This window comes from Cetorhinus maximus, chromosome 12 (genome assembly GCF_964194155.1).
Source record: "Cetorhinus maximus chromosome 12, sCetMax3.hap1.1, whole genome shotgun sequence".
In the NCBI taxonomy this organism is placed as follows: Eukaryota; Metazoa; Chordata; class Chondrichthyes; order Lamniformes; family Cetorhinidae; genus Cetorhinus; species Cetorhinus maximus.
In genome coordinates, this window is record NC_135890.1 from 75,172,212 (window position 1) to 75,196,410 (window position 24,199).

The 24,199-nt window shown below is 44.8% G+C and overlaps 1 protein-coding gene across 1 annotated transcript; it reads right to left on the reverse strand.

Annotated features, from left to right (window-relative positions):
• Positions 1-10,124: 10,124 nt before the first annotated feature.
• On the reverse strand, positions 10,125-14,118 carry LOC144687588 (immunoglobulin lambda-1 light chain-like). Its single transcript, XM_078553912.1, has 3 exons — positions 14,024-14,118; positions 13,554-13,895; positions 10,125-10,659 (listed from the first exon to the last, which is right to left on the reverse strand). The coding sequence occupies exons 1-3, from the start codon at positions 14,070-14,072 to the stop codon at positions 10,337-10,339; spliced, it is 714 nt and encodes a 237-aa protein (XP_078410038.1). The 5' UTR covers positions 14,073-14,118; the 3' UTR covers positions 10,125-10,336.
• Between the last annotated feature and the right edge of the window lie 10,081 nt (positions 14,119-24,199).

The following is a 24,199-nucleotide window of genomic DNA, read 5'->3' on the forward strand; positions in this document are numbered from 1 at the left end:
GGTGGCAGAGCACAAATGTAAAAGACATTTTACATTTAATAAGTCCGAGGCATTTGCAACCATTATCAGCCAGAAGTACTGGGTGGCTGACCCATCTTGGCGTACTTCTGAGGTTCCTGCAGTCATAGATGGTAATCTTCAAGAAATTCGATGCACTCCACATGATATCAAGAAAGCTGAAGCACGGAATACAGCAAAGAGTACGCACCTTAAACTGTGCTCAATAATGAGCACGCTCTTTAGCCAAGTTGTGTGAGTACAGCGACAACACTGGCATCTACCCGGCATTGAGGAAAATTTCCCAAGGATGTCCTGTCAACAAAAAGCTCGACACATCCAATCAGACCAATTAGCGCCACATCAGTTTACACTCAATCATCAGCAAAGTGATGGAATGTATCGTCGGCAGTGCGATCAAGTGGTGCTTATACTTGAACAATCTGTTCACTGATGCTCCGTTTGGGGTCTGCTGAGGCCCCTCAGCTGAGGCCTCATTACAGTACTGGCCCAAGCATGTACAAAAGAGATGAATTCCAGAGGTGAAGTGAAAGTGACTGACCTTATGTGAATGCAGCATTGGACAGGGTGTTGCATCAAGGGGCCCAAGCATAACGGAAGTCAATGGGAATCGGGAGGAAGCTCTCCGCTGATGGAATCACACCTAATACAAAGGGTGATGTTTGAGGTTATGGGATGCTAGTTACTCAACCTCCAGGACATGGGTACAGTAGTCCATCAGGATAGTGCCCTAGGTCAACCATCTTCAGCTGCTTCGTCAATGACCCTCCTCCAACATTAAGTCAGAAGGTGGGATATTGTATAGTGTTCAGTACCATTTGTAACTGCTGAGAAACTGAAGCCCCGCATGTCCGCATGCAGCAGTACCTCGGTAAGATTCAGGTTTGGGCTGATAAGTGGCAAGTAATGTTCGTGCTCTGCAAGAACCAGGAAATTACCATTACCCGACAAGAGAAAATCTAGCCATCTTTCCTTGACATTCAACAGTATTGCCATCGCTGAATGTCCCACCATCAATGTCAGGTGGGTTACCATTGACCAGACTATACTATATAAATGCTGCGGCTTTTTAAAGCACTTCAGATGTTCGGTGATCCGCGGTGACTTGCTCGCCTCCTGGCTCCCCAAAGCCTGTCCAGAATCTATAAGGTACAAGTCAGGAATGTGATGGAATATTCTCCACTTGCCTGGTTCATTGCAACTCCAACAACAATCAAGAAGCTCGACATTGCAAGGGTAAAACGGCTTGCTGGATTGGCACTCGATGTATGACCTTAAATATTTACACCCTCTGGTGCCAACACGCAATGGGAACAGCGTGTACCATCTACAAAATGCACTGCAGCAACTCGCCAAGTTTTCTTTGAATATAGCGTCCCAATCTATGACCTCTACAGCCCAGGAAAAGAGGGCATGCAGAGGCATGGGAGCACCAACACCTGCATTTCACACATCTTCCAGTCTTGGAGCTATACCGCTGTTTCTTCACTGTCCCTCGGTCAAAATCTAGAAGCTTCCTCCCTAATATCACTGTGGCTGTATCTAAACAACATTGATTGCAGCGGTTCACGAAGACAGCTCTTCACTACCTTTTCAAGGGGTTAGGCATTAAAAGCTGACCTTGTCAGTGGCGCTGATATCCCAAAAACCAAAATCCCTTGGCTCATCCATAACCCCTGATGTCTCAACAGTTAGAAAAGATGTTGAATTTTATATCTCCGATGCAAAGGAGCATAGGAATTAGAAACAGGAGTAGGCCATCTGGCCGCTCGATCTTGTTCCAACATTCAACTGGATCATGGCTGATCTTCTGCTCAACACCAATTTCCTGCACTATTCCCATGTTGCTTAAAAGCTTTAATATCAAGAAATCTATGGATTCCTGTCCTCAGCATACTCAATGACTGAACATCCACAGCCCTCTGCGATCGAGAATTCCAAACGTTCACCACCGTCTGAGGGAAGAAATTCCTCCTCATCTCAGTCCTAATTGGCCTGCCACTTGTTTTGAAACTGTGTCCCTGGTTCCAGAACACCACCCCATCCACCGCCCCAAGCAAGGGCAAGCATCTTTCCTGCATATACGCTGTCCAGCCCTGCAACAATTTTTTATGCTTCAATGAGGTCACCTCTCATTCTTCTAAATTCTAGAGAATACAGGACCAGACCCCTCAGTCTTTCCTCAGAGGACAATGCCGCCACCCAGGAACCTGTCTGATGAACATTTGTTGCATTCTCTCTATGGCAAATATATTCTTCCTTGAGTAAGGAGGCCAAAACTGTACACAATAATCCATATGCAGTCTCACCAAGGCATTATGGAATTCTGCAACTTCTTTATCCCTGTACTCAAATTCTCTTGCAATAAAGGCCGTCATACCACTTGCCTCCCTAATGGCTTGCTGCACCTGCATGTTGGCTCCCAGTGACTTATGAACAAGGATGCCTAGATCCCTTTGGACATTAAAACATTCCAATCTCTCAACATTTATAAGTAGTCTACATTTCTGATTCTCCCACCAAAATGGATAACTCCACTTTTGTTCCACATTATATTCCATCTGCCATGTTCTTGCCCTGTCACTTAACCTGCCTTGAAGTCTCTTTGCATCCTCCTCACAACTCATTCTCACCTTCAGCAAACTTGGAAATATTACATTTGGCCCCCACATCCAACTGATTAACACAGATTGTGAATGGCTGGGGACCAAGCACCGATCCTTGCGGTACCCCACTAGTCATAGCCTGCGAACCTGAGAATGAAACATTTATTCCTACTCTGTTCTTTTGTCTGTTAACCAATTCTCAATCCATGCCAGTATATTACACCTAATACCATGTACTCTATTTATGCTTACTAACCTCCTGCGTGGGACCTCATCAAAAGTCTTCAGAAAATCCAAATACACTACACCCACCACTTCCCCCTTATCTATTCTGCCAGTCTTGCCCTCAAAAAACTCGAACAGGTTTATCAAGCTTGATGTTTGACTGCCCAGTCCTACTACCATTTTCAAATTGCCCAATTATCACATTCCATGTGCTAGATGCTAGCATTTCCCGACAAATGAAGTCAGACGTGTAGGTCTGTAGTTCCCTTTTTCTCTCTCCTTTCTTAAAAAAGTGGCGATACATTTGCTACTTTCCAATCTGCAGGCATTATTCCAGAATTTATGGAATTTTGGAAGATCACAGCCAATGCATCCAATATCCCTTACAGCCATCTCTGCTGGACCAGACCTGTAGTCCAACTTCTCTTTGTGTTGGGTTGAAATGAGTTTCATGCTAACAAATTTCGGTTGCCTGGATTTTCTGATCGTGATATATAAACTTGTGTTTAGCTTGGTTTAGCTGTCCACGTTATTCCTGTTTGTTCTTCCAGAGCCTTTGCACGCCAACGTGGCGTGATGCTGTTTTAGGGACCAAGCTGTCTAATACAGAACAGTATGTGTCAGTGATGTTGTCTAATCTCTTTCTCTCAGAACCTTTTACCGCGCTTAAATCAATTTAAGTACAAGGTATATCCACATTAAACGTAACAGCACACTTAAAACCAGACAGCAATGAGTTAACAACTTAGTTTTCTGTCAGTGGGTGGCGGTGATGGTGGGGTGAGACTCGGGTACAGCAATTGGATTTATCTGCAGCGCTGACACATCAGTCGACGCAGCAGCAGCATTTCGAGCTGCTGAACTATTCTATTTGCTCAATTCAGTGACTGATGCACCAAGAGTAGATCTCTGGTTCCATTCTCTCTTTCTGTCCCTTTCAAGGTCAAAGCAGTTGCACCAACGGCTTAAAACACCCATTCTCTTTTTACAAACTTTAAATTCAGTTATCTGAATATCAATTCTTTTATCCCGCCCCTGATATCGTGGCCGCCAATCTGCAAGAATGTTTGGATGGATGCCCATTTGGAATCATCCCAATTCACCAAAAGTTATTTTTCACTCTCAGTTTCGAACGAGACTTAGACCCACCGAATAAGGCAAGACTCTTCGGATAGTAAATTCATAGTTTTATTCGAAGCGAAATATGAATTACTGCAAGGTTATATTACAGGATTAGTTAAGTCCAAATGTAGAAGAATCATGCGTCCATATAAATAAATTCTCTCAGCTTTAATACACAGAACATGTGTCTGTAATTGAAATCATTCTCTGTCTTCTCTCTAGACGAGTCTAATAGAGAAGTCTAATTTTTAAACACATAGCCCAGGAAGAAACATCAGCTTACGTATCACTTCCAACTACCCTTGAAGACTTTCGATTGGTTAACGAGGTCCATGCAAGCGTCCCCATTCTTCTTTCGAACAAGCATCCTTTGTCAGACTTCGGCGAGCAAAAGGTGTCTCTCGAAATGGGGGTTTATAACCACTAGAGAAGCTGCAAAACCTTCCACGTGGTAACGAGGTCTTGTCAACCATTGATTCGCTGACATATTCTGCAGGACTGTGCGATACCGCACCTCAGCCCCTAGAGGAAATGGTCACGATGGTGGCCCCATGGGCCATCGACCTGGTCGGCCGAAAAACGATTCACGTTCCTCTGGCCTGGGTATTCTGCTGCGGGAACCAACTTCACCGTCTCTGAGGTTAAGGAGGGGGTGGGCGGGCTTCTCCTCGTAGCAGCCGAATTATACAAGAATACTCGGCTCCAGTTAATTAATGTATATGCCCCAGCTCAAAACAGCAAGCGGCTGGCGGTCCTTCAACAGCTCCCACTGCTGCTGGCGACTTCCAGGCTGGTCATCCTGGACTTCAACTGCATCATCCAGGCAGCTGGACGATCGGGCAGTGTCAACAGCAGACTGGACGCCACGTCCAGACTCCTGATGGAAACAGTAAAGGATGCCAAGCGGCACGCCTTCAGCAACCCTGCGGGTTAAGTGCAGAATAGATACACCTGGTCACGGCCAGACGGGTCCAGCCGTTCCAGGATTGACTTCCTGTTTATATCCTGTGCATTCACAGTCAGGCCCACCGGTCCGAGTTGAGTGCAATGCCTGACTTGGCGGCTGCGACGAAGGGCGGTGCGTCCCGCAAGGCGTCGAAACAGTCGCTGATTAAAGTCACCAAGAAGCCACCTAAGAAGCGAAGAAAATCTCGCAAGCAGAGCTATTCCATCTACGTGTACAGGGTGCTGACCCAGGTCCACCCTTCCACCAGGATCTCGTCCAAGGCCATGAGCGTTATGAATTCCTTCGTTGTCGACATTTTCGAGCGCAACGCCTCCGGGGCGTCGCACCTCATTCACTACAACAAGCGCCACACCATCTCGGCCCAGGAGATCCAGAGCGCCGTCCGCCTCATGCTGCCGGGGGAATTGGCCAAACATGCCGTCTCCGAAGGCACCAAAGCGGTCACCAAGTACACCAACTCCGTTTAGGAAGACAATTCTAAAGATTATTTAAAAAAATAACAACGTCAAACAGGTGTTCTTCTCTGACCACTGCCTCCTACTGGCTGACTGTCACTTACAGGAAGACCTGAGGGTTGGGAGGGGAACGTGGAAGCTGAACATGCAACTGCTAACCCCATTGAACATTGAGGAACTCAAGAGGAATTACAAAGGTTGGCAAACTGTGAAACCCCTCCTTGAGTCCCTAACACATGGTGGGAAGCGATCAAGGAGAACATCAAGAAGTTTCTCATCCTCAAAGGTGTCCATAAAGCTGGAAAGGAACAGAGGCAAATGTCCCGACTCCAGAAGAACATGCAAAACCTGTTCTGCCTGCAGTCGATGGGCGTCGATATGAAGGTGGAACTCCAAGGGGTGAAGAGCCAGCAAGCCTCACTGTTTCTCTCTGAGGCCTCCAAGATCATCTTCCAGTCCAGAGCCCTCTCTGTGGAGCAGGATAAGATGTGTTCACCTTTCTTCTTCCAAAAGGTACACAGAGAGAGCTCTGTGATCAGCAGACTAAAGGAAGAAGATGGCTCAGTAAAATCATCGCAGTCTGACATTTTGAGGATCAGCAAATACTTTTATGCCAGGTTGTATAACGTGAAGCCGACAGACAGCATGACTTCCAGTCCTTTATACCCTCTATCATGGAGGTCTTAGACGACAGTACTCGGGAGAGTCTGGACAAGCCACTAAATCCTGATGAACTGACTAATGCCCTTGAGCCCTTCAAGAAGAGTAAAAGTCCCAGAAGTGATGGCTTGCCAGCTGAGTTGTATTCAGCCCTGTAGGATTGCTTCGGCCCAGAATTGCTAGAAGTACACGAGCGTATGCTCCTGGCCGGCAGTATGTCAGAATCCATGAGGAAGGGGATCATCACCCTCGTCAACAAACAGAATGGGGAAAAGGAGGAAATTAGAAATTGGCGACCCATCTCACTGTTGAATGTGGACTATAAGATCTGTCCAAGGTCATCCCCAATTGGGTCAAGTCTGATCTGGAGTTGGTGATCTACCCTGACCAAGCCTGCACTGTACCTGGCAGGAAGATCTCTGACAGCCTTGGGCTACTCAGGAATATGATTGCCTATGTATGGTACAGGAGAGTGGATACCTGTCTCATCAGCCAGGACCAAGAAAAGACCTTTGACAGAATATTGCACATATACTTGGTGGATGTGCTCTCCAAAATGGGGTTTGGGGAGGGAATCTCTAACTGGATCCAACTGCTCTACACAAACACCTATAGCGCAGTTTCAATCAATAGGTGGGACACAGAAAGCTTTACAATTAAACCTGGAGTCAGGCAGGTCTACCCTCTCTCCCCTGTCCTGTTTGTATGTTGCATAGAACCCTTTGCTGAGTCCATCAGGAAGGATCCAGGCATAAGAGTACTGATGATACCAGGCAGTGGAGGCACTCAGCTCAAAGCCTCCCTGTACATGGACGATGTCGTTGTCTTCTGCTCGGATCGGCTGGCAGTGTGCAGACCGATCAACATCTGCAACCAGTTTGAACTGGCCTCAGGAGCCAAGATAAATTGTGGCAAGAGCGAGGCCATGTTCTTTGGGAACTCGGCTGACTGATCCTTTGTCCCCTTTACTGTCAGGTCAGACGGCCTGAAGGTGCTGGAGATATGGTTCGGAGCAATCAGGGTATGCGTTAGAAACTGGATGGAGTGAGTGGCTATGGTGAAAAGAAAACTGGGCACGTGGGAGCGATGCTCTCTCTCCATTGCGGGTAAGAACCTGGTCATCAGGTGTGAGGCACTGTCGGTGTTTCTGTACGTGGCACAGATCTGGCCCATTCCTCACTCCTGCGCAGTGATGATCACCTGAGCCATCTTTCACTTTATCTGGAGATCGAAAATCGATCGTTTTTGCAGGGACACGATGTACAAGCCTCTAAATAAAGGGGGGGGGGGGGGGGAACGTACCCAACGTTGCCCTCATCCTGATGGCCACCTTTGTGTGTGGCTGCATCAAGCTGTGCATAGACCCTAGGTACGGAAACACCAAGTGTCACTGCGTGCTGAGGTTCTACCTGACCCCGGTATTGCGAAGGGTGGGTCTGGCCACGCTGCTGCGGAACCCTCCAAGTATTTGGACTTTGCTGTCCCACCTGCCCCTCGTGGAAAAGTGTATGCAGAGAAACACTTCTGACCACATGTCAATCAGGCAGTGGTTAGCACATAATATCCTAGAGGCCCTGAGGGAAAAGGAGATGATGGATCCTGTTGGATGGTTCCCCGACCAGACTGCCAAAGTAATTTGGCAGAATTCCTCATCACCAGAACTTTCCAACAAGCACCAAGCCATAGCTTGGCTGGTGATGAGAAAGGCCCTCCCCGTCAGACCCTTCCTACATGCCAGGAGTTTCACCCCCACCACACATTGCCCTCGAGGTGGCTGTGGTGGGGAAGAGACAATTGTTCACCCCCTTGTGGAATGTGCCTTTGCAAAGAAGATCTGGAGAGAGGTGCAATGAAGTTTGTCAAGGTTCATCTGGAGCAGCTCTGTGACACACTCCGTGCTCTATAGGCTGCTCCCAGGGGCACGCACTGAGCCAAGCATCAACTGCAGCTGGAGGATCATCAACTCAGTGAAAGATGCTCTTTGGTCTGCCCGAAACTTGTTGGTCTTCCAGTGCAAAGAATTGCTCCTGACCGAGTGGTCAGACTGCAGACTGGCACATTCCAAGGTCCAGGGCTACGTTCTGAGGGATGCACTAAAGCTTGGGGCAGCAGCCACAAAGGTGCAATGAGGAAAGGTTGCTGTCTAAGACCTCCTGTCTGCCATAGTGCACCGAGGGTCTGGGAATTGTCTCGACCCCTCAGGCTGTATGACTCACAATGAATGTTGCAGTGAATACTAAATGGATCATAATTGTATTGAAGCACCTCAGAGTGCAACATGATTGATGTCGATAACTTGAATACCATTGCACTGTCTGACTGTCTGTAATGACCATTTTGAAATGGTTGTAATATTCTTTGATTGCATTGAAGCACCTCATGATCTATTTGGAAAAGTTGAATATGATTGCACTTTTACTGAGTGAATTTTGAAATGTTTTGTAATGTTCTTCAGATATTTTTATGGATAAAGTATATTTTTCGAAAAAAAAATTTTAGCTAACATATTCTTTAATTTAGCTTAATTGGTGTTGGCCTTTGTGGATAATTAATCTTGATAATAAGGAAATGAATTTTTCAATCTGATTTTGGGCACACGTCTTTATATAATTTGCATGAACTTTTGTTCAAATCAGATTTCAATGCACTCTTTACTGCCATTTTGCTTCTGTATTTTTACTTAAGGTATGTAAGAAGGCTTTATATTAATCTTTAATGCAAAATTCCTTTAGTAGCTTTAGTATTAACTTGCATATGTTTTAAACCCAATCCTATTATAAAAGTATCGATTAATTAATAGCTCTTTATTTATATTATAATTGAGCCCATATTACTTAGCTGTCTGTTTCTGGGCTGGTATCCAACTTTTCATGCAAGTTGTCTGGTCTTTATCTATTGTTACCATAGCCACGAATATTTCAATGGTGCAGGCTCATCCTGATTGTTTTAAAATTGTAGGGTCATTCTTTTTCAAAATAACCATAGATGGATTCTAAAGAATTAATCTAATTTAAATAGAATGACTTAAAAACTTAACATAATACAGCTTGGGTTATATCTTATAAAAGTTGAAATAATAATGTAAGATCGTTTAATTATCAAGGGTTAAATCTTTGGCTTTAAACCTGAGTCATAACCAAGGTATACCGCTTGCAATCTGATGTTACAGACACACAGTTCACTACATAGTTATGCATTGCATTGTTGTAAAGTAGATGCAGTAATTATGTTGAACTGAACAGAAGTTTGTACTTTTCAAATTTCCGATATCATGTATTTTAAAAAGGATAATTTTTGACGAGTTTTAATTTAGTTAAACCTTTTAAACTAGCTATTGATTCATTTAAAGTCTTCAATTAAATTTATTTGAGGTTCACTACATTAAAACCATTTCTTGCTGGCTTCCCTAATTCATTGTCACTATAACAACGCATGAAATGGTTGCTGTCAGGAGACCACGTCTCACTTCTAAGATGGCTTCTTTTGCCGCCGTTAGCTTCTTCAATAAATTTAGGCCGAGATTAAGTTACTTACAGTTTGCATTCTTTATTGCCTTATTTATTTATTGTAGTCCTAAATCAGTCTGAATAAGGAAGACGACTTACTGAAGGGATACCGATCCGAGTTTCTGATTAGTGTCACGCTGAATTTTAAAAGCGTGAATCTTGTCTCAGCTGAAATATAAACAGAAAGTACTGGTGCAGTAGCAGAAAATGCACGGCGTTTGGCCCCGGTGTCGAAAAGATAGGCGGTCACGAAATTTGCCCTGAAAGTCTGTAAACTGGTGATTTGGAAGTACTAAGTGCTTTGAATCCTTGACATAAGCGGGGATATAGCGATCAGCTCTATCCCGTCACGGACAAATTTCAGCCTGGTCTATCTTTAAAAACATGATGCAAGATCCCTTTCATCCCTACGGGTACATCATTTCATTATTCCCACTGATGTCACTGCCTCTACATAAATGTGCAGAATGCAGCAAAAAAAAAACCGTCGAGATTTGTCACGATTAGGAAATTGCTATGAATTGTTGCAGGGGGAGCAGACAGAAAATAACGATAACGCCTGAGATAACGGAAGTCATTTTATTACACTGCGAGTATTTGCAACATTACACTGAAACTTTGATCAGTTCAGAACGGACGCATTGTAAAATACAGACAGCGAGACCGAGCCAACAAACTGCGACTTATTTTGATTTAAAATGTTCCACTTTACAGCACTTGTTATTTTTAAACAAACTACACTACTGGCATAACAAATCAGCGCAAAACATGTTTGAATCACACGCAGCTGGATCTTGAGATGCTTGATCGGAACGGGTTTGCCTGAGTTTCGTGTTTAACCAGACAGGAGTAAAGCTCGTGTGAGTTCCACTCTGAGGCTGACAGAGTCAGATAACTGCTCACACTGAAAGTGTTGTCCCTCTCCTGCTGGATCCGACTGGTCTCAACCCCATTGCCTCTGACACTGCCATCTACAGTCCATTCAATCTCCACAGCTCCAGGGTTAAAACCGCTCACCAAACACACCAGGGTCGCCGTGTTTTTCGCTGTGATTTGATCCGATGAAGGCGGAAGGAGGGAGACCGAAGGGACCCGTGGATCTGGAAAGTGGATAAGACAAAGAAGATTCGACCTTAATTGACATAAAAGTCGGAATCAATGTCTTACATTGTGCAATCTTTGGAAATTACACGTTACTCTACAAAGCTATGAGGAATTTAGCACAACGGAACCTCATTGGTGTTAACTGCACAACCCTTGGGGCCGGCGGTCCTGGACAATATATATAACCTGTGAAGATATTCCTACTTTTTCTGCACGACAAGGAACACATGCAAATTCTTAAGAGGAAAATAATGCGAAACAATGAGGACAGAAAATAATATAAGGATTGAAAAAGCAATTAATTGGTATTCGGAATAAATCTTGGAACAAAATTGAGAGCAAAGATTCTGCAAGATCTACCTCAGAACACTCAAGTCCAAACAACTTCCTCTTGAAAAAACTATTAACCAAGTGTTAAGCAATTTCCAGTTTGCATTTCTTTTCACATAAGTGGTAAATACTGGGCTAATATTTGGATTTCGGCACAATCAGTGCCGAGGCCGCTTTTTTCCCCCCTGGTTTGCACAATGTTTCTCGCCAGTCCTCACTCACGCACCCCCACCCCCCACAAAATCCCACAAGCCCACCCCACCCAATGATTTAAGGTGTAACACTTAAGAAAACTATTTCTATCACATTCAAAATACTTTCTTTGGGAACATCGTTCAGTTGACAGTGTCAAAATGATACATCTTCATTAAACATAAAACTTTTTCCAACAACCATTATTTGTAGTGTCGTCAATTATATCTATATTATATAATAACCCAAAAACAACCTCAATTTATTTGCAAGTAATAAGACCAATGTGACTTGGCCAATATTTATCGCTCAACCAATATCGCTGAAAAAGATGAACTGCTGATTGATCTTTGTGGGGTCTTGCTGTGCGCAAATAGGCTGCCATGTTTCTTACATTACACCCGTGATTGTCCTGAAAACAAGATGCACCGACTCAACTGTGAAGCGCGCTCATATGTCCTGAGGTCGTGATAGGCGCTATTCCAATGCAAGTTCTTTTTTTCTTATTCTTAAAAAGAAATATTTCCATGATAGTCACAATGAAAGATCACCCAGTGTAAGAAGATTGAAGACAAACTGTCACAATCTCCTGCCTCTTTAACTGACAGTTTGCACCATGCACCACAAGTGCCAGCTGCAATGACAAACTCTCGGTAAATTGTTCATCTCATGTAAAATAACGAAGAAAGGGCTGAAACATTACTCTTTTGTTCAATTCCAGAACTAGAGGCTGAACCACTATAATTGGTTGCGGCATTGAGATTTGGTGTCAGTTGTATCAGGGAGCCTCATCTGTACCAGATTTGCCTGTGCCGGCTTAACTATCTACTGCCGTTCTGAGAGTCGGAACCCACAAGGTCGCTTTACTTTTCTGACATTGTAATTTGGAGGCTGACTCACCGCGTAGTCTGAAAACTCTTTATCAGAGTTTTATGATCTCCCTACATTACCCGGAGTTTAGCTGAACATCATGATACTGAAATATCTGAAATCTCGTGGGTAATTGAGCAGTTTTTGTCATCAGTTTCTATTATTGGCTAAACAATAGTTTTTAAGCGAGACCTTACGCTAACATTTGTAGTAAAAGTCTAGTATTAGAGGGATAACTGAAAATATGAAAGAGCATTTTCTATTTTCTATCTCATCTCTGTCCATTTCATTTCGATGCCGCCGAAAAACCAAGTTAAAATGGCAACAGAGTCTCCAAGTTGTCAGTAATATCCCTCCTCTCAGGCTAATCACAGAATCAGCAGTAAAGTGCAATTGAGTGAATAAAAGAAACAGGTATAACAATCTGAACATCTACTCCGAGATACGCACACACAGTTCATCGGGTGGAAGGTAATGATCCACTGATGTATTAAGGAAATAGATGTCATGTCATTTAATGATGCTTGTTATTGAGTTGTGCAGAAACTGGATGGGTGTTGATCATTATCACTAGCTGCTACCAGTTTTCTTATTGTAGTCAGAGGGGATTATGGTGAAATGGGGGGTTGAGAATCTTACTTTGAACGGTTTCCACTGAGTTTGAAGACGAGATTGAGTTGCAGCAAGTTGCCACACTAACTTTCTCATTCCAAAAATGGGGATTAAAGCGTGTTATTGCTCTGAGTGGAATGAAAGTTTTGAATTTGCGTTTTAGGCTTTTGAGCGGGGCAATCAGCGCCGGGGCTGCCAATCTAAAAACCGTGTGGGATTCATGGAATCCTAGAATTACAGAGCAGAGAAGAATCGCGCCTTAGAATTACAAAGAACAGAAGGAGGCCAATCGCGCTTTTTGAAAGGCGTGTGCACTGTGTCAGTTTCCCAAACAATTGCTTTCCCTTCTTTAAATGTTTCTACACTTTCCATATAAACACCACGATGGTTCCTCTCGCCTCGTCATTAAGGCTGGGCCTCAGCAGTCCGAACAGCCCCTTCGGTAAAGAATATATCCTACCCTGTCCCTTCATTCTTCTAGTTATGACATTCAACTGATGCCTTCAGGTTACCGACTGACGGGAAAGTGAAATTATCTGTTTCCATCTTGCTATAAGAATACGGAACATGACTCTGCAAATTTCCGCCAGGCCATTCAGGCAGTTTCCAGTGGACCGAGCTCCACTCCCGCTCTCTCAACTTAAAACCTCGCAGTATGGATTCATCTGAGGAAAGATTAGCCCTGTGCGCTTTTTAAAGCCTGCACACTCTCCGTAAAATTGGCCACATTTATGCCTGACTATCTTTTGTATGTCAAACGACACTCATTCACTAGCCCTGTATAAATATATTTTAAGAACTATCATCTTGATTTGCTCTAACTCAACCTACCAAACCAATAGATTTAGTGTTTTTAAAGAGTGCCCGCAGCAAATAATTTACTTACTGTCCAGGTTCAGCTTGGTTCCTCTCCCGAAGGTCACTATTCCACTGCTACCTACAGCACAGTAATAATCGGCTGCGTCCTCCGATTTCACGTTGGTGATGGTTAAATGCATCGTGTTAGTCGATGATTCCACAGCCCCGGTAAATCGATCTGGAATACCCGAAGCTGTATCATCGTACTCGTCCCAGACCAATACAGGGGCACTGCCGGGTTTCTGCCAGTACAAGCTCGTGGAGTAGCTGTCAATGCTGCCTCCGGACATGGTACAGGTGATCTTGACGGTTTTCCCCGGGGATGTTGAGATGGATCCCGGTTGAGTCAGGACAGGATCCGCGTTTGTGCCTGGCGAAATAATAATTATTGACCAGTCACACTATGCAATTGTGAATATTGTTTGTAAGTTAGCTCTGTTAAACACAAGCACACAGAATACGAGCGATGTAAATCGCAGCGATAGTGCGGGTACTTACTGTGGAGACAGAGCATCAGTGCGGAGAGAACTCGAACCAATTGAGTCATGGTGAAGGCTCTAGTGAGGGTCAGAGAGAAAATAGTTCCTGACACAACGTGTGGCTGGACTCTTTCTGAACCTCGTCTTAAGAAGTTTCAACCTTGGCCACGTCACTGAATATTAAACATGCATGCAAATCTCCATCCACCCAAAGGGGGTAATGGAATCTCATGTCCTGAGTTGACTGACATTTGCGTAGCTTCGTATGCTAGCCATTTTAGAAAGAGAGAAACAAAATGTCAAAGAGATAGAAAGCAACACGACAATAAATGAATACCAGAAAATAAAAGGGCGGATGAAACATGGGGGGTTGGATGAACCGAAGTCTGGGCTTTAAAAGGCTGAAGATTAAAATAAAGAGTAAAAGCTGAGCGCGGTAAGCGGATTAATGATCATAGGTTTCCGTGGAAAGTCAAATTGGGAAAACAGGGTGAGTTGAGATTTGATTTGTACACAGCGAAAAATTAAAAGACATCGAGCATTGCCCTTATTTAAATAAGGGAATAGATAGATATATGGAGAAATAGATTGATAGATAGATAGATAGATAGATAGATAGATAGATAGATAGATAGATAGATAGATAGATAGATAGATAGATAGATAGATAGATAGATAGATAGATAGATAGATAGATAGATAGATAGATAGATAGATAGATAGATAGATAGATAGACAGACAGACAGACAGACAGACAGACAGACAGACAGACAGACAGTGAAGGATGGATATCACACAGGAACGTTTTGTTCTTATTGCGCCTTGGGATGTGAGTGAAGTGCCAAAAATATCCTGGGAGCAACCTAGGGAAGCGTGGGTGATTTAGGTGTTGTGAGAGAAGTATGGATGATGGAGTGCAACCTTTCGCAAGAAGTTTTATTTATGGGCCTGAGAGATATACTTAATGTCACAGGAAACCGCGCGTTTCAGAATATCAATGTATTGAAGAATGAACGGTATATGAGTCAAACGTAGCAGTTGTTAATTGATATTTATGGCAAACTGCAAGATGAAACATAGTTGTGCGATAAAATTGTAGAAAACATTATACGAAATTCCATTTGTGCTTAATTTAAAAATAACAAGCAAAATTCATAAAATATTTTAAATGTTCAAAACTAATAATAAATTATTAATAACTAGTAATATCATAATCTTCCATTGCCCTCTAACTACAGCCGAATTTGGGGGCCGATTAGCTTGGTTAACTCTATTACCTAGCGTGTGGTTCAGAATAACGGCAACAGCGCCAGTTCGCTTCCCGTTCCGGCTGAAGTAGACACAGGACGTGCCATCTCACCCTGGAGTGTGGAAAGCAATGGCAAACCAACACCGAGAAATGCTGCCATGAAAACGGCTCAGGCTGAGGCACCAGCAGAGAATGAGCCAAGGACCTGCTTTCGGGCAGAGAACACATCAATGTATGAACATGGGGAAATGCTCGAGGATTAGGAAGTAGCAAATGTGGCACTCTGTTCATGAAAGGGTGTAAGGACATTCCTAGTATATGTAGACAGGACAGTTTACCATCAAAGGTGGATAAGGCCTCAGAATTAACAATGAAGTAATGCTATCGGAGGGATTTGAGTTTATTAAAGTGAGCCAGCACGGATTTGTAAAGAGCAGATTGTGTTTGGTTAATCTGATTGCATTTTCTGATGAAGTAACAGAAAAAGTTGATTAAGGGAATGCAATGGATGTTTCTTGCATAGATTTTAATAAATCCTTTGGTAAATTACCACACAAAAGGCCGGTTAACAAAACTGGGGCTCGTGCAATAAGAATGTTAGTGCCAGCTTGGATTTTTTTTTTAAATGCCTTAAGGACAGAAAACAGTGGATCATGGTAAAATGTTCTTATTCTGACTGGAGGATGGTAGACAATCGCGTTTCCCAACTGTCAGTGCTAGGGCGAATGCTTTTTGATGTACATATGTTTATATATATATTATATATATATAAACGACTTGGATATTGAAATACAGAGTGAAATGTCAAAATTTGCCGAGGTGTCAAACTTCAAGGTGTGGCAAACAGTGATGCTGATACCTATTGACTGCACCAAAGGGCGAGCAGAATGGACAGACAATTAACAGATGGAATTTAATACTGAGTCGTGTGAGCTGCTGAATTTTAGTAGAAGGGATAGGGAGAGTCAATACATTTTTTTTAATCAATCATGAAATGTGGGCATCCCTGCTTAAGGCAGCAGTTATTGCCCATATCCGATTGCCCTTGAGAAGGGCAGTTACTTATATATATGCTTTACTATCTACTTAAATTCCGCAGTTCTAAAGATTGTACAGGGCCAGAGGGACCCGAAGGTTCTTGTGGACAGATCTGGAAACGTAGAAGGACATAATGAGAGATTAGTATTTTTTATTATTTCATGGATTGTAGGTGAGGCTGTCAAGGCCAGTATTTATTGTCCATCCCGAGAAAAGTATATGGAATCTTGGGCTTCATGAACAGAGACAATAAATACAAGATCAGGGAAGATATTCTGAAGCTTTACATAGTTCTGGATAGGCCATAACTAGAGTGTTGCGTGTAGTTCTGATCACGACACTTTAGGAAGGATATGAAGGTCCTGAAGAGGACATTTACCAGAATGATTCTAGGAATGAGGAAATTTAGCTACACTGTTAAGTTGGAGACCTGGGGTTGTTCACCTTTGAGAAAAGGGGAATTTGATAGAAGTGCAAAAGTCGATGGCAGTTTTCGATAAGGTAGAGAAAGAAAAGCTGTTCCCATTCGCTGATGGCACTAGGTGCAGCAAACACAGGTTGAGGGTTTTGGGCAAGAAGAACAGGAAAGATGCAGCGAAGAGCTTTTTTTACACAGTGAGTGATAACCAACACGAGATTGGTGGGAGCGGAGACAATCAATGATTTCAAAAGGAAATACGATATGTACTTCAAGAAAATTCACTTCCAGGGCTACAGGGATAGAGTGGGGGAATGGGACTGGCTGAATTGCTCTACAGAGAACTCGATGGGCCTAATGGCCTTCTTCTGTGCCGTAATGATGATATAACTATGACTTTTTAATAGTTTACCACACGACTTTATGCTTCTATGACCACTTGTAAGCATGATCTAGCTGAAATGCACACATATAACAACTGAATCATCGCACTAAGAGGCCTGACTGTCTTGGTCGCAGATATCGTCCCATAAATACACGAAATTATGGAATTATATAGCTCAGAAGGAGCCCAATCGGCCCATCGTGCGTATGTCTGCTCTGTGAAGCAGATACAGAATTTCACACACTGCTCTGCTCTATCTCCATGGCCATACATATTTTCCACCTTGGTTTATTTAGCGACTATCCTGTGTATGTTATTATTGAATCTTCTTTCATCACGCTCTCAGCCATTGCAATCCAGAACATAAAACCCCGCTGCGTATTCCTTCCTCCTCTCTCTTCTATTTCTTTCCACAAACTCCTGTAATTCTGTGACCGAGAACTTTCTGCCACTGGAAACCGTTTCTGCTCATTTACTCTATCAAACACCTACTTGAACATTTCCTTCAAAGCTCCGCTTGACCAACTCTGTTATAAAGGGAATGACCCTAGTTTCTCAAGTTCCATGTGTTTTCACTGAATGACAACTTTTCAAATGAAGTAGTATTCATGGGAAACAAAAACAGAATTACCTGGAAAAACTCAGCAGGTCTGGCAGCATCGGTGAAGAAGAAAACAGTTGATGTTTTGAGTCCTCATGACCCTTCGGCAGAACTGTATTCATGGTATAGTATTCATGGGTTCCATCTAACTTTAAATACTATCGAATGGCCACAATAGAAAAGTATTGAATGCAAAGATCGTTTTAATGAGGCTTTTAAAAAGTTAGGTTTTCAACTAGAGACATCAGTGAGATGGCAGTGTCTGCTTCTCAATGTCTATTCTTGACAAGAGCTCACAGAGAGCAGGAGCATGGAGAGAGCTGAGAATGGGGAGACAGGAGCAAGGGGAGAGCAGAGCAAGGGGGGAGCAGGAGCATGGGAACAGAAGAGTATTGGGAGAGCAGGAGCATGGGGAGAGCAAGAGCATGGGTTGGGAAGAGCATGGGGGAGAGCAGGAGAATTGGGAAAGCAGAGTATGGAGGGCAGGAGCATGGGGAGAGCAGAGAAAAGTTGCGGGGGGTGGGGATGAGTATGGGGAGACAGGAGCATGGAGAGAGCTGCGCTTGTGGAGAGCAGAGCATGGGAAGCAGGAGCATGGAGAGAGCAGGGCAAGGAAAGAGCAGAGCATGGCGAGAGCAGGAGCATGTGGAGAGCAGGAGCATGGGGAGAGCAGGAACATGGATAGGGAAGAGCATGGGGGAGTGCAGGAGAATGGGGAGACGAGTGTATGGAGGGCAGGAGCATGGGGAGAGCAGAGAAAGGGGAGGGAAGGAGCATGGCGAGACAGGAGCATGGAGGGAGCTGAGCTTGGGGAGAGCAGAGCATGGGAGGAGCATGGGGAGAGCAGGAGCATAGAGAGTGCAGGAGAATGGGGAGAGAAGAGCATGAGGAGAGCCGGAAAATGGGGAGAGAAAAACATGGGGAGAGCAGGAGCATGGGAAGAGAAGAGCATTGGGAGAGCAAGAGCATGGGGAGAGCAGGAGAATGGGTAGGGAAGAGCATGGGGAGAGCAGGAGAATGGGGAGAGAAGGGTATGGAGGGCAGGAGCATGGGGAGACAGGAGCATGGAGGGAGCTGAGTGCAGGGAGAGCGGGGCATGGGAAGAGCAGGAGCATGGAGACAGCAGAGCAGGGAGAGAACAGAGCATGGGGAGAGCAGCAGCATGGGAAGAGAAGAGCATTGGGAGAGCAGGAGCATCGGAAGAGCAGGAGCATGTGTAGCGAAGAGCATGGGGGAGAGCAGGAGAATGGAGAGAGCAGAGTATGGAGGGCAGGAGCATGGGGAGACAGGAGCATCGAGGGAGCTGAGCTTGGGGAGAGCAGAGCATGGGAGGAGCAGGAAAATGGGGAGAGAAAATCATGGGGAGAGCAGGAGCATGGGAAGAGCAGGAGCATGGGAAGAGAAGAGCATTGGTAGAGCAGGAGCATGGAGACAGCAGAGCAGGGAGAGAGCAGAGCATGGGGAGAGCAGCAGCATGGGAAGAGAAGAGCATTGGGAGAGCAGGAGCATGGGGAGAGCAGGAGCATGTGTAGGGAAGAGCATGAGGGAGAGCAGGAGAATGGAGAGAGCAGAGTATGGAGGGCAGGAGCATGGGGAGAGCAGAGATAGGGGAGGGAAGGAGGATGGGGAGACAGGAGCATGGAGGGAGCTGTGCTTGGGGAGAGCACAGCATGGGGAGAGCAGGAGCATGGGGAGAGTAGAGCATGGGGAGAGCACGAACAGGGGAAGAGAAGGGCATTGGGAGAGCAGGAGCATGGGTGGAGAAGAGCATGACGAGAGCAGGAGCATGGCAAGAAAAGGGCATTGGGAGAGTAGATACATGGGGAGAGCAGGAGCACGGGTGGAGAAGAACATGGGGGGAGCAGGAGCATTTGAAGAGCAGGGCATGGGGAGAACAGAAACATGGGGAGAGCAAAACAGGGAGAGAGCAGGAGCATGGGGAGAGCAGGAGAATGGGGAGAGCTGGAGCATGGGGAGAGCAGAAGGCGGAGAGAGCAAACACGGGGAGAACAAACACGGTGAGAACAGGAGCATGGGGAGAGAAGAGTGCGGAGAAATCAAGAGTCTGGAGATAGGTGCATGGAGGGAACAGCAGGCCGCATAGATCAGGAATGCGGAGAAAATTGGAACACGGCAGAACCATATCAAGCGGGAAGCAGTTGATGGAGATAGACAGAGGAACCGAGAGGGAGCAGGAGCACGATTGCGCACAGCGCGCCTGCGGTCTCCCCTGACCTGCTTACTCTTGAATAGGGTGCCCTGGGCCGTGATCCAACTGTAACGCTAGACCAGTGTAGTACACCGGATGGAAGGTCTCTGATGGCCCTTCGGGGTATAGATTATGTTGTCAGGGTTTTGCAGGCCAATCCTAAGCACCAAAAAATGCTAGTTAACTAGTTAAGGACAAAGTAGGAAATTTAAATGGCTTATGTGAATAATTGTGGCAGATACGGAGGGAAATGTCTTTGAATTGTTAATACTTTGATTGGACCGTGATATATTTAACCGCAGGATGTTCTTTTTACTGACAAGGTTTGTCTGGTGAGGGATCTCTTTCACGTTTCTGTGTACCAACTTTATGTGGTGCAGCATTGCCACCTACTGGTACAGTAACATATGACATAGAGGTGATGTGGCCGCCTGAGAACCAGCCGGTTCAAATTAAGCCACCTGCTATTGCTTTTAATTCGTCCGTCAGATCTATAAATATCAGTGAATTTCAGGACAGCTATGAGTTCAAGATTACGACCTATTTCTGAGGTCTAAACTCATACGTGACCATCAGATACTCTGCACGTCTTGCATCCACTATTCAGAATGTTATCGTGAATTAATAAACATATGACAGATAAACTACTGATGGGTTCTCAGATCTGTTTTACTAAATAAAAGTCTTAGGGTAACTGTTTTGACATAATGCCACGATCACTAGAGATGTATATTGGGAGTATCCTCTGGGGTTCTACCACTGCACCGAAATTTGTGCAACTAGTGCCTGTCTGGCGCCAATGTCCAAAACTAATTTCACCCTGTTATATGTTATCGGGAGGGATTGACCCTTGACATCGACCACGGGTCCCATATATTTTCGTGGCTGACTGCGACCTACTGCCTTCCTTCAGGAGGTAAATCGATACGCCTGCATTTTGCAAATCACTTACAAGAAGCACCGAGGATAACATTTATGGAATCTGGATGGGGGACTTCAATTACCAGAAGTGGCTCGGGAGTGCCGCTGCTGATCGAGCTGGCTAAGTCTTGAAGTACATAACTGCCAGGTTGGCTTTGTGCCAGCTTGTTTGAAAACTAACACGAAGCCAAACGTACTTGATCTTCTTGCTCTGAAGCAGAGATATAAGGACTCGAAACGTTAACTCTGCTTTTTTTTTCTCTCCACAGATGATGTTCGACCTGCTGAGTTTTTCCAGCATTTTCTGTTTTTGTTACTTAATCTAGTTCTCGCTAACCTACGTGTCATTTGCCCTTGACAGTATTATTATGTCCCGTCTCACACTGAGGACGTTTTTCATCATGTTATGCGGTGCTACCACTGTGCTAATTGGGATAGATTCAGAACATGTCTAGCAGCTCGAGGCTGGGCACTGTGGGTCAGCAGCAGCAGACGTTTGTTCCACAGCAATCTGTAACCGCGTGGTCAGGCATATCCCTCGGCCTACCATTAGCATCAAGCCAGGAGGCCAACGCTGACCCAACTAGGTGTATAGGAGACCATGTCAGGAGCAACACCAGAAAAACATGAGGAATCAATCTTATGAAGCTAAAACAAGGACTACATGCATTCTAAGGATGGAAGCAGTAAGCTATAGATAGGACTAAGCAACCACAACTGATCAGATCCAAATTTTGCAATCTTGCCATATCCAGTTCTGAGTGGTGGTGAACAATAAACCGAGGGGAAGAGGAGGCTCATGTACATCTCCACAATAGTGAAGGAGCCCAGCTCACGACAACAAAAGACAAGCTGAAACATCCTACAATTGAAGCGTTAAGAGGGTGACCTATCTCGGCCTCTTCCAGGAAGTCGCTACCATCACATGTGCCAGACTTCAACTAATTGGCCTCACTCCATGTGACATCAAGAAACGGCTTCTTAGCCAGCTCGATCAGCAGCGGCACTCCTGAGCCACATCTGGTAATTGAAGTCCCCATCCAGATTACATTCTTGTTATCCTCGGTGCTTCTTGCAAGTGATTTACAACATGCAGGAGTATCGATTTACCTCTTGAAGGAAGGCAGAAGGTCGCAGTCAGCCCCGAAAATTTATGGGGCCCTTGGTCAATGTCAAGGGTTCCCATGGTCAGTCCTTCCTGATAAGTAAAGGCTATTGGCCCCAATAACATCCCATTCTAGTGCTGAAGGCTTATGCACCAGAACGAGCCGCACTCCTAGATGAACTATGGCAACACTGACGTCTATTCGACAAACTACAAAATTGTCCAGGTATGTCCTGTCCAGCTAAAGCAAGGGAAGTACAATCAGACCAATCACCTCTCCGCAGTCCATTCTCAATGATCAGCAAAGTGAGGGAATGTGTCATTGGCAATATCATTACGTGTCAACCCCCTCTAGACCTAATTAAAGTCTTGGTCCAAATATCAACAAAATAACTGAATTCCGGTGGTGAGGTGAGAGTGGCTGTCTTTGAAATCAAAGCAGTGTTTGATCGAGTACAGCATCAAGGAACTACAGTAAAATTGACGTCAGGGGAAAGCTCTCCAATTACTGGAGTCATGCCTAAAGGAAAATGGTTGTGATTTTTGGAGGCTAATTGTCTCATCGCTAGGACGTCACTGCCAGCGTTCCCCTGGGCAGTGTCCTCGCCCCACTATCATCAGCTGGTTCATCAATGACTCTCCCTCCATCAAAGGTTCAGGGTTGGCGATTTCGCAGTTTTCATTTCCTTTTGCAGCTCTTCAAACAATGAACTAGCCTATGTCCGCATTCAGCAAGACCTGGACATTCAGGGGTGGCCTGTTTAGTAGCAAGTAACATTAGTGCTGTATAAAAGCTAGGCCAATGATCATCTTCAACAAGAGATTGTCTAATCGCCTCCTCTTCATATTCATTTGGATTGCCATCATATTCCTGGCCCGGTCACCATTGAACATAAATGTAACTGGAAAAGTCAGGTAGAAACTGTGGCCGCCAGAGCAGGTCCGATGCTGAGTATTCTGCGGCGAGTAACTCACTCACTGATACCCATTGCCTTTCCATCATTTACAAGGCACAAGTGTGGACTGTAACATAATACTTTCCACTCTCCAACAACACTCAATCAGCTCAACGCCAGTCGTTTGATCAACACCCCATCCATCACCTTAAGCATTCGGTCCCTCCTTCACTGGCACATTGTGGCTGCAGGACACACTGCAGCAACTCGTCAAGCTCCCTTTGAAGGTACCTTCCTAACCCGTGAACTCTACACCTAGCAGGATGAGGCAGCAAATATATGGGAAGACCACCGCCTGAAGGTTCCCCTCCAACTCACGTGCCAGCCTGCTGAGTCAATATCAGGGAAATCCACACCTAACAGCACTGTGCGTGTATCAGCACCACAGAGACGTGTTCAGAAGTTTCCTCATCACTACTGTCTCACGAGCAATTCGTAGGGAACAATAAATGCTGACATTGCCAGGGGCAGCGACATCACATCAGGGATTTTTTTTAAAAGGGGAAAATAACAAGGAATTTCCGACTGGGACCTCCAAGCCCACCACAGGAAAATGAGTTAAGGAGGCAGAGGCTCGTGGATGTCTTCGTCAACAAATCTATCAAGAATATCCATCCTTGCCAGCTTGGCGGAGGAGAGAAGTGGCAATGGCGCTAGATGCCTACACTCTCACTTCCAGGATTGTCGAGAAGTGCCAGAAGAAGCTCACCAATATGACTAGGAAAAGCTAGGTAATAGATCAGACACCGGGTATCAGCACACTCTTCATCATCCTAAAGCAACACTCGGTCAACTAACATTTCATAACACACTCGGGTTAAAGGAGATTCCAACTCAGAACCTTACACTATGGTTATCCGCTTCCCTAACTTACGTGGTAACTCAAAAAATCCTTCTAAGCCCCAGTTTGCACCTCCGAAAGGCAATCCGGGGAAGGAGCGTGTTAGGAATTAAGAGGCTTGCTTGGGTGCGCTCTGGATTTCATGATATTAAAACTGATTGTATCTCGGTCTTGCGCTTTGTTACTGATGGAGGTTAGAGTCATACCTGAACCGATTCCGTTATTTGGTTCTGAACTGTACACCACAATGGCGATGACTGGTACCTCCATGTAGTGACAAAGGGGTGATGTGGTGTTGTGTTGTTGGGATTGTAACGGGTTAATGAAACATGCCTTTATTGCAAAGATTGAGATGAGGAGAAAGTGATGCGATAGTGTCAAAGGCAAACTTGAGTGATGTTCGTGTTCTGATGTAGCAACACTGAGGTTCTCCCGATGTTGGTCATAATGATTATCTGCACCAGGCAGTTC

Coding starts and splice junctions, on each gene's coding strand:
- LOC144687588 (XM_078553912.1), bottom strand. CDS start 14,072: ATGACTCAATTGGTTCGAGTTCTCTCCGCACTGATGCTCTGTCTCCAC. Junction 13,896..14,023: donor ACTGATGCTCTGTCTCCACA/GTAAGTACCCGC, acceptor TTATTTCGCCAG/GCACAAACGCGGATCCTGTC. Junction 10,660..13,553: donor AACCAAGCTGAACCTGGACA/GTAAGTAAATTA, acceptor TCCACTTTCCAG/ATCCACGGGTCCCTTCGGTC.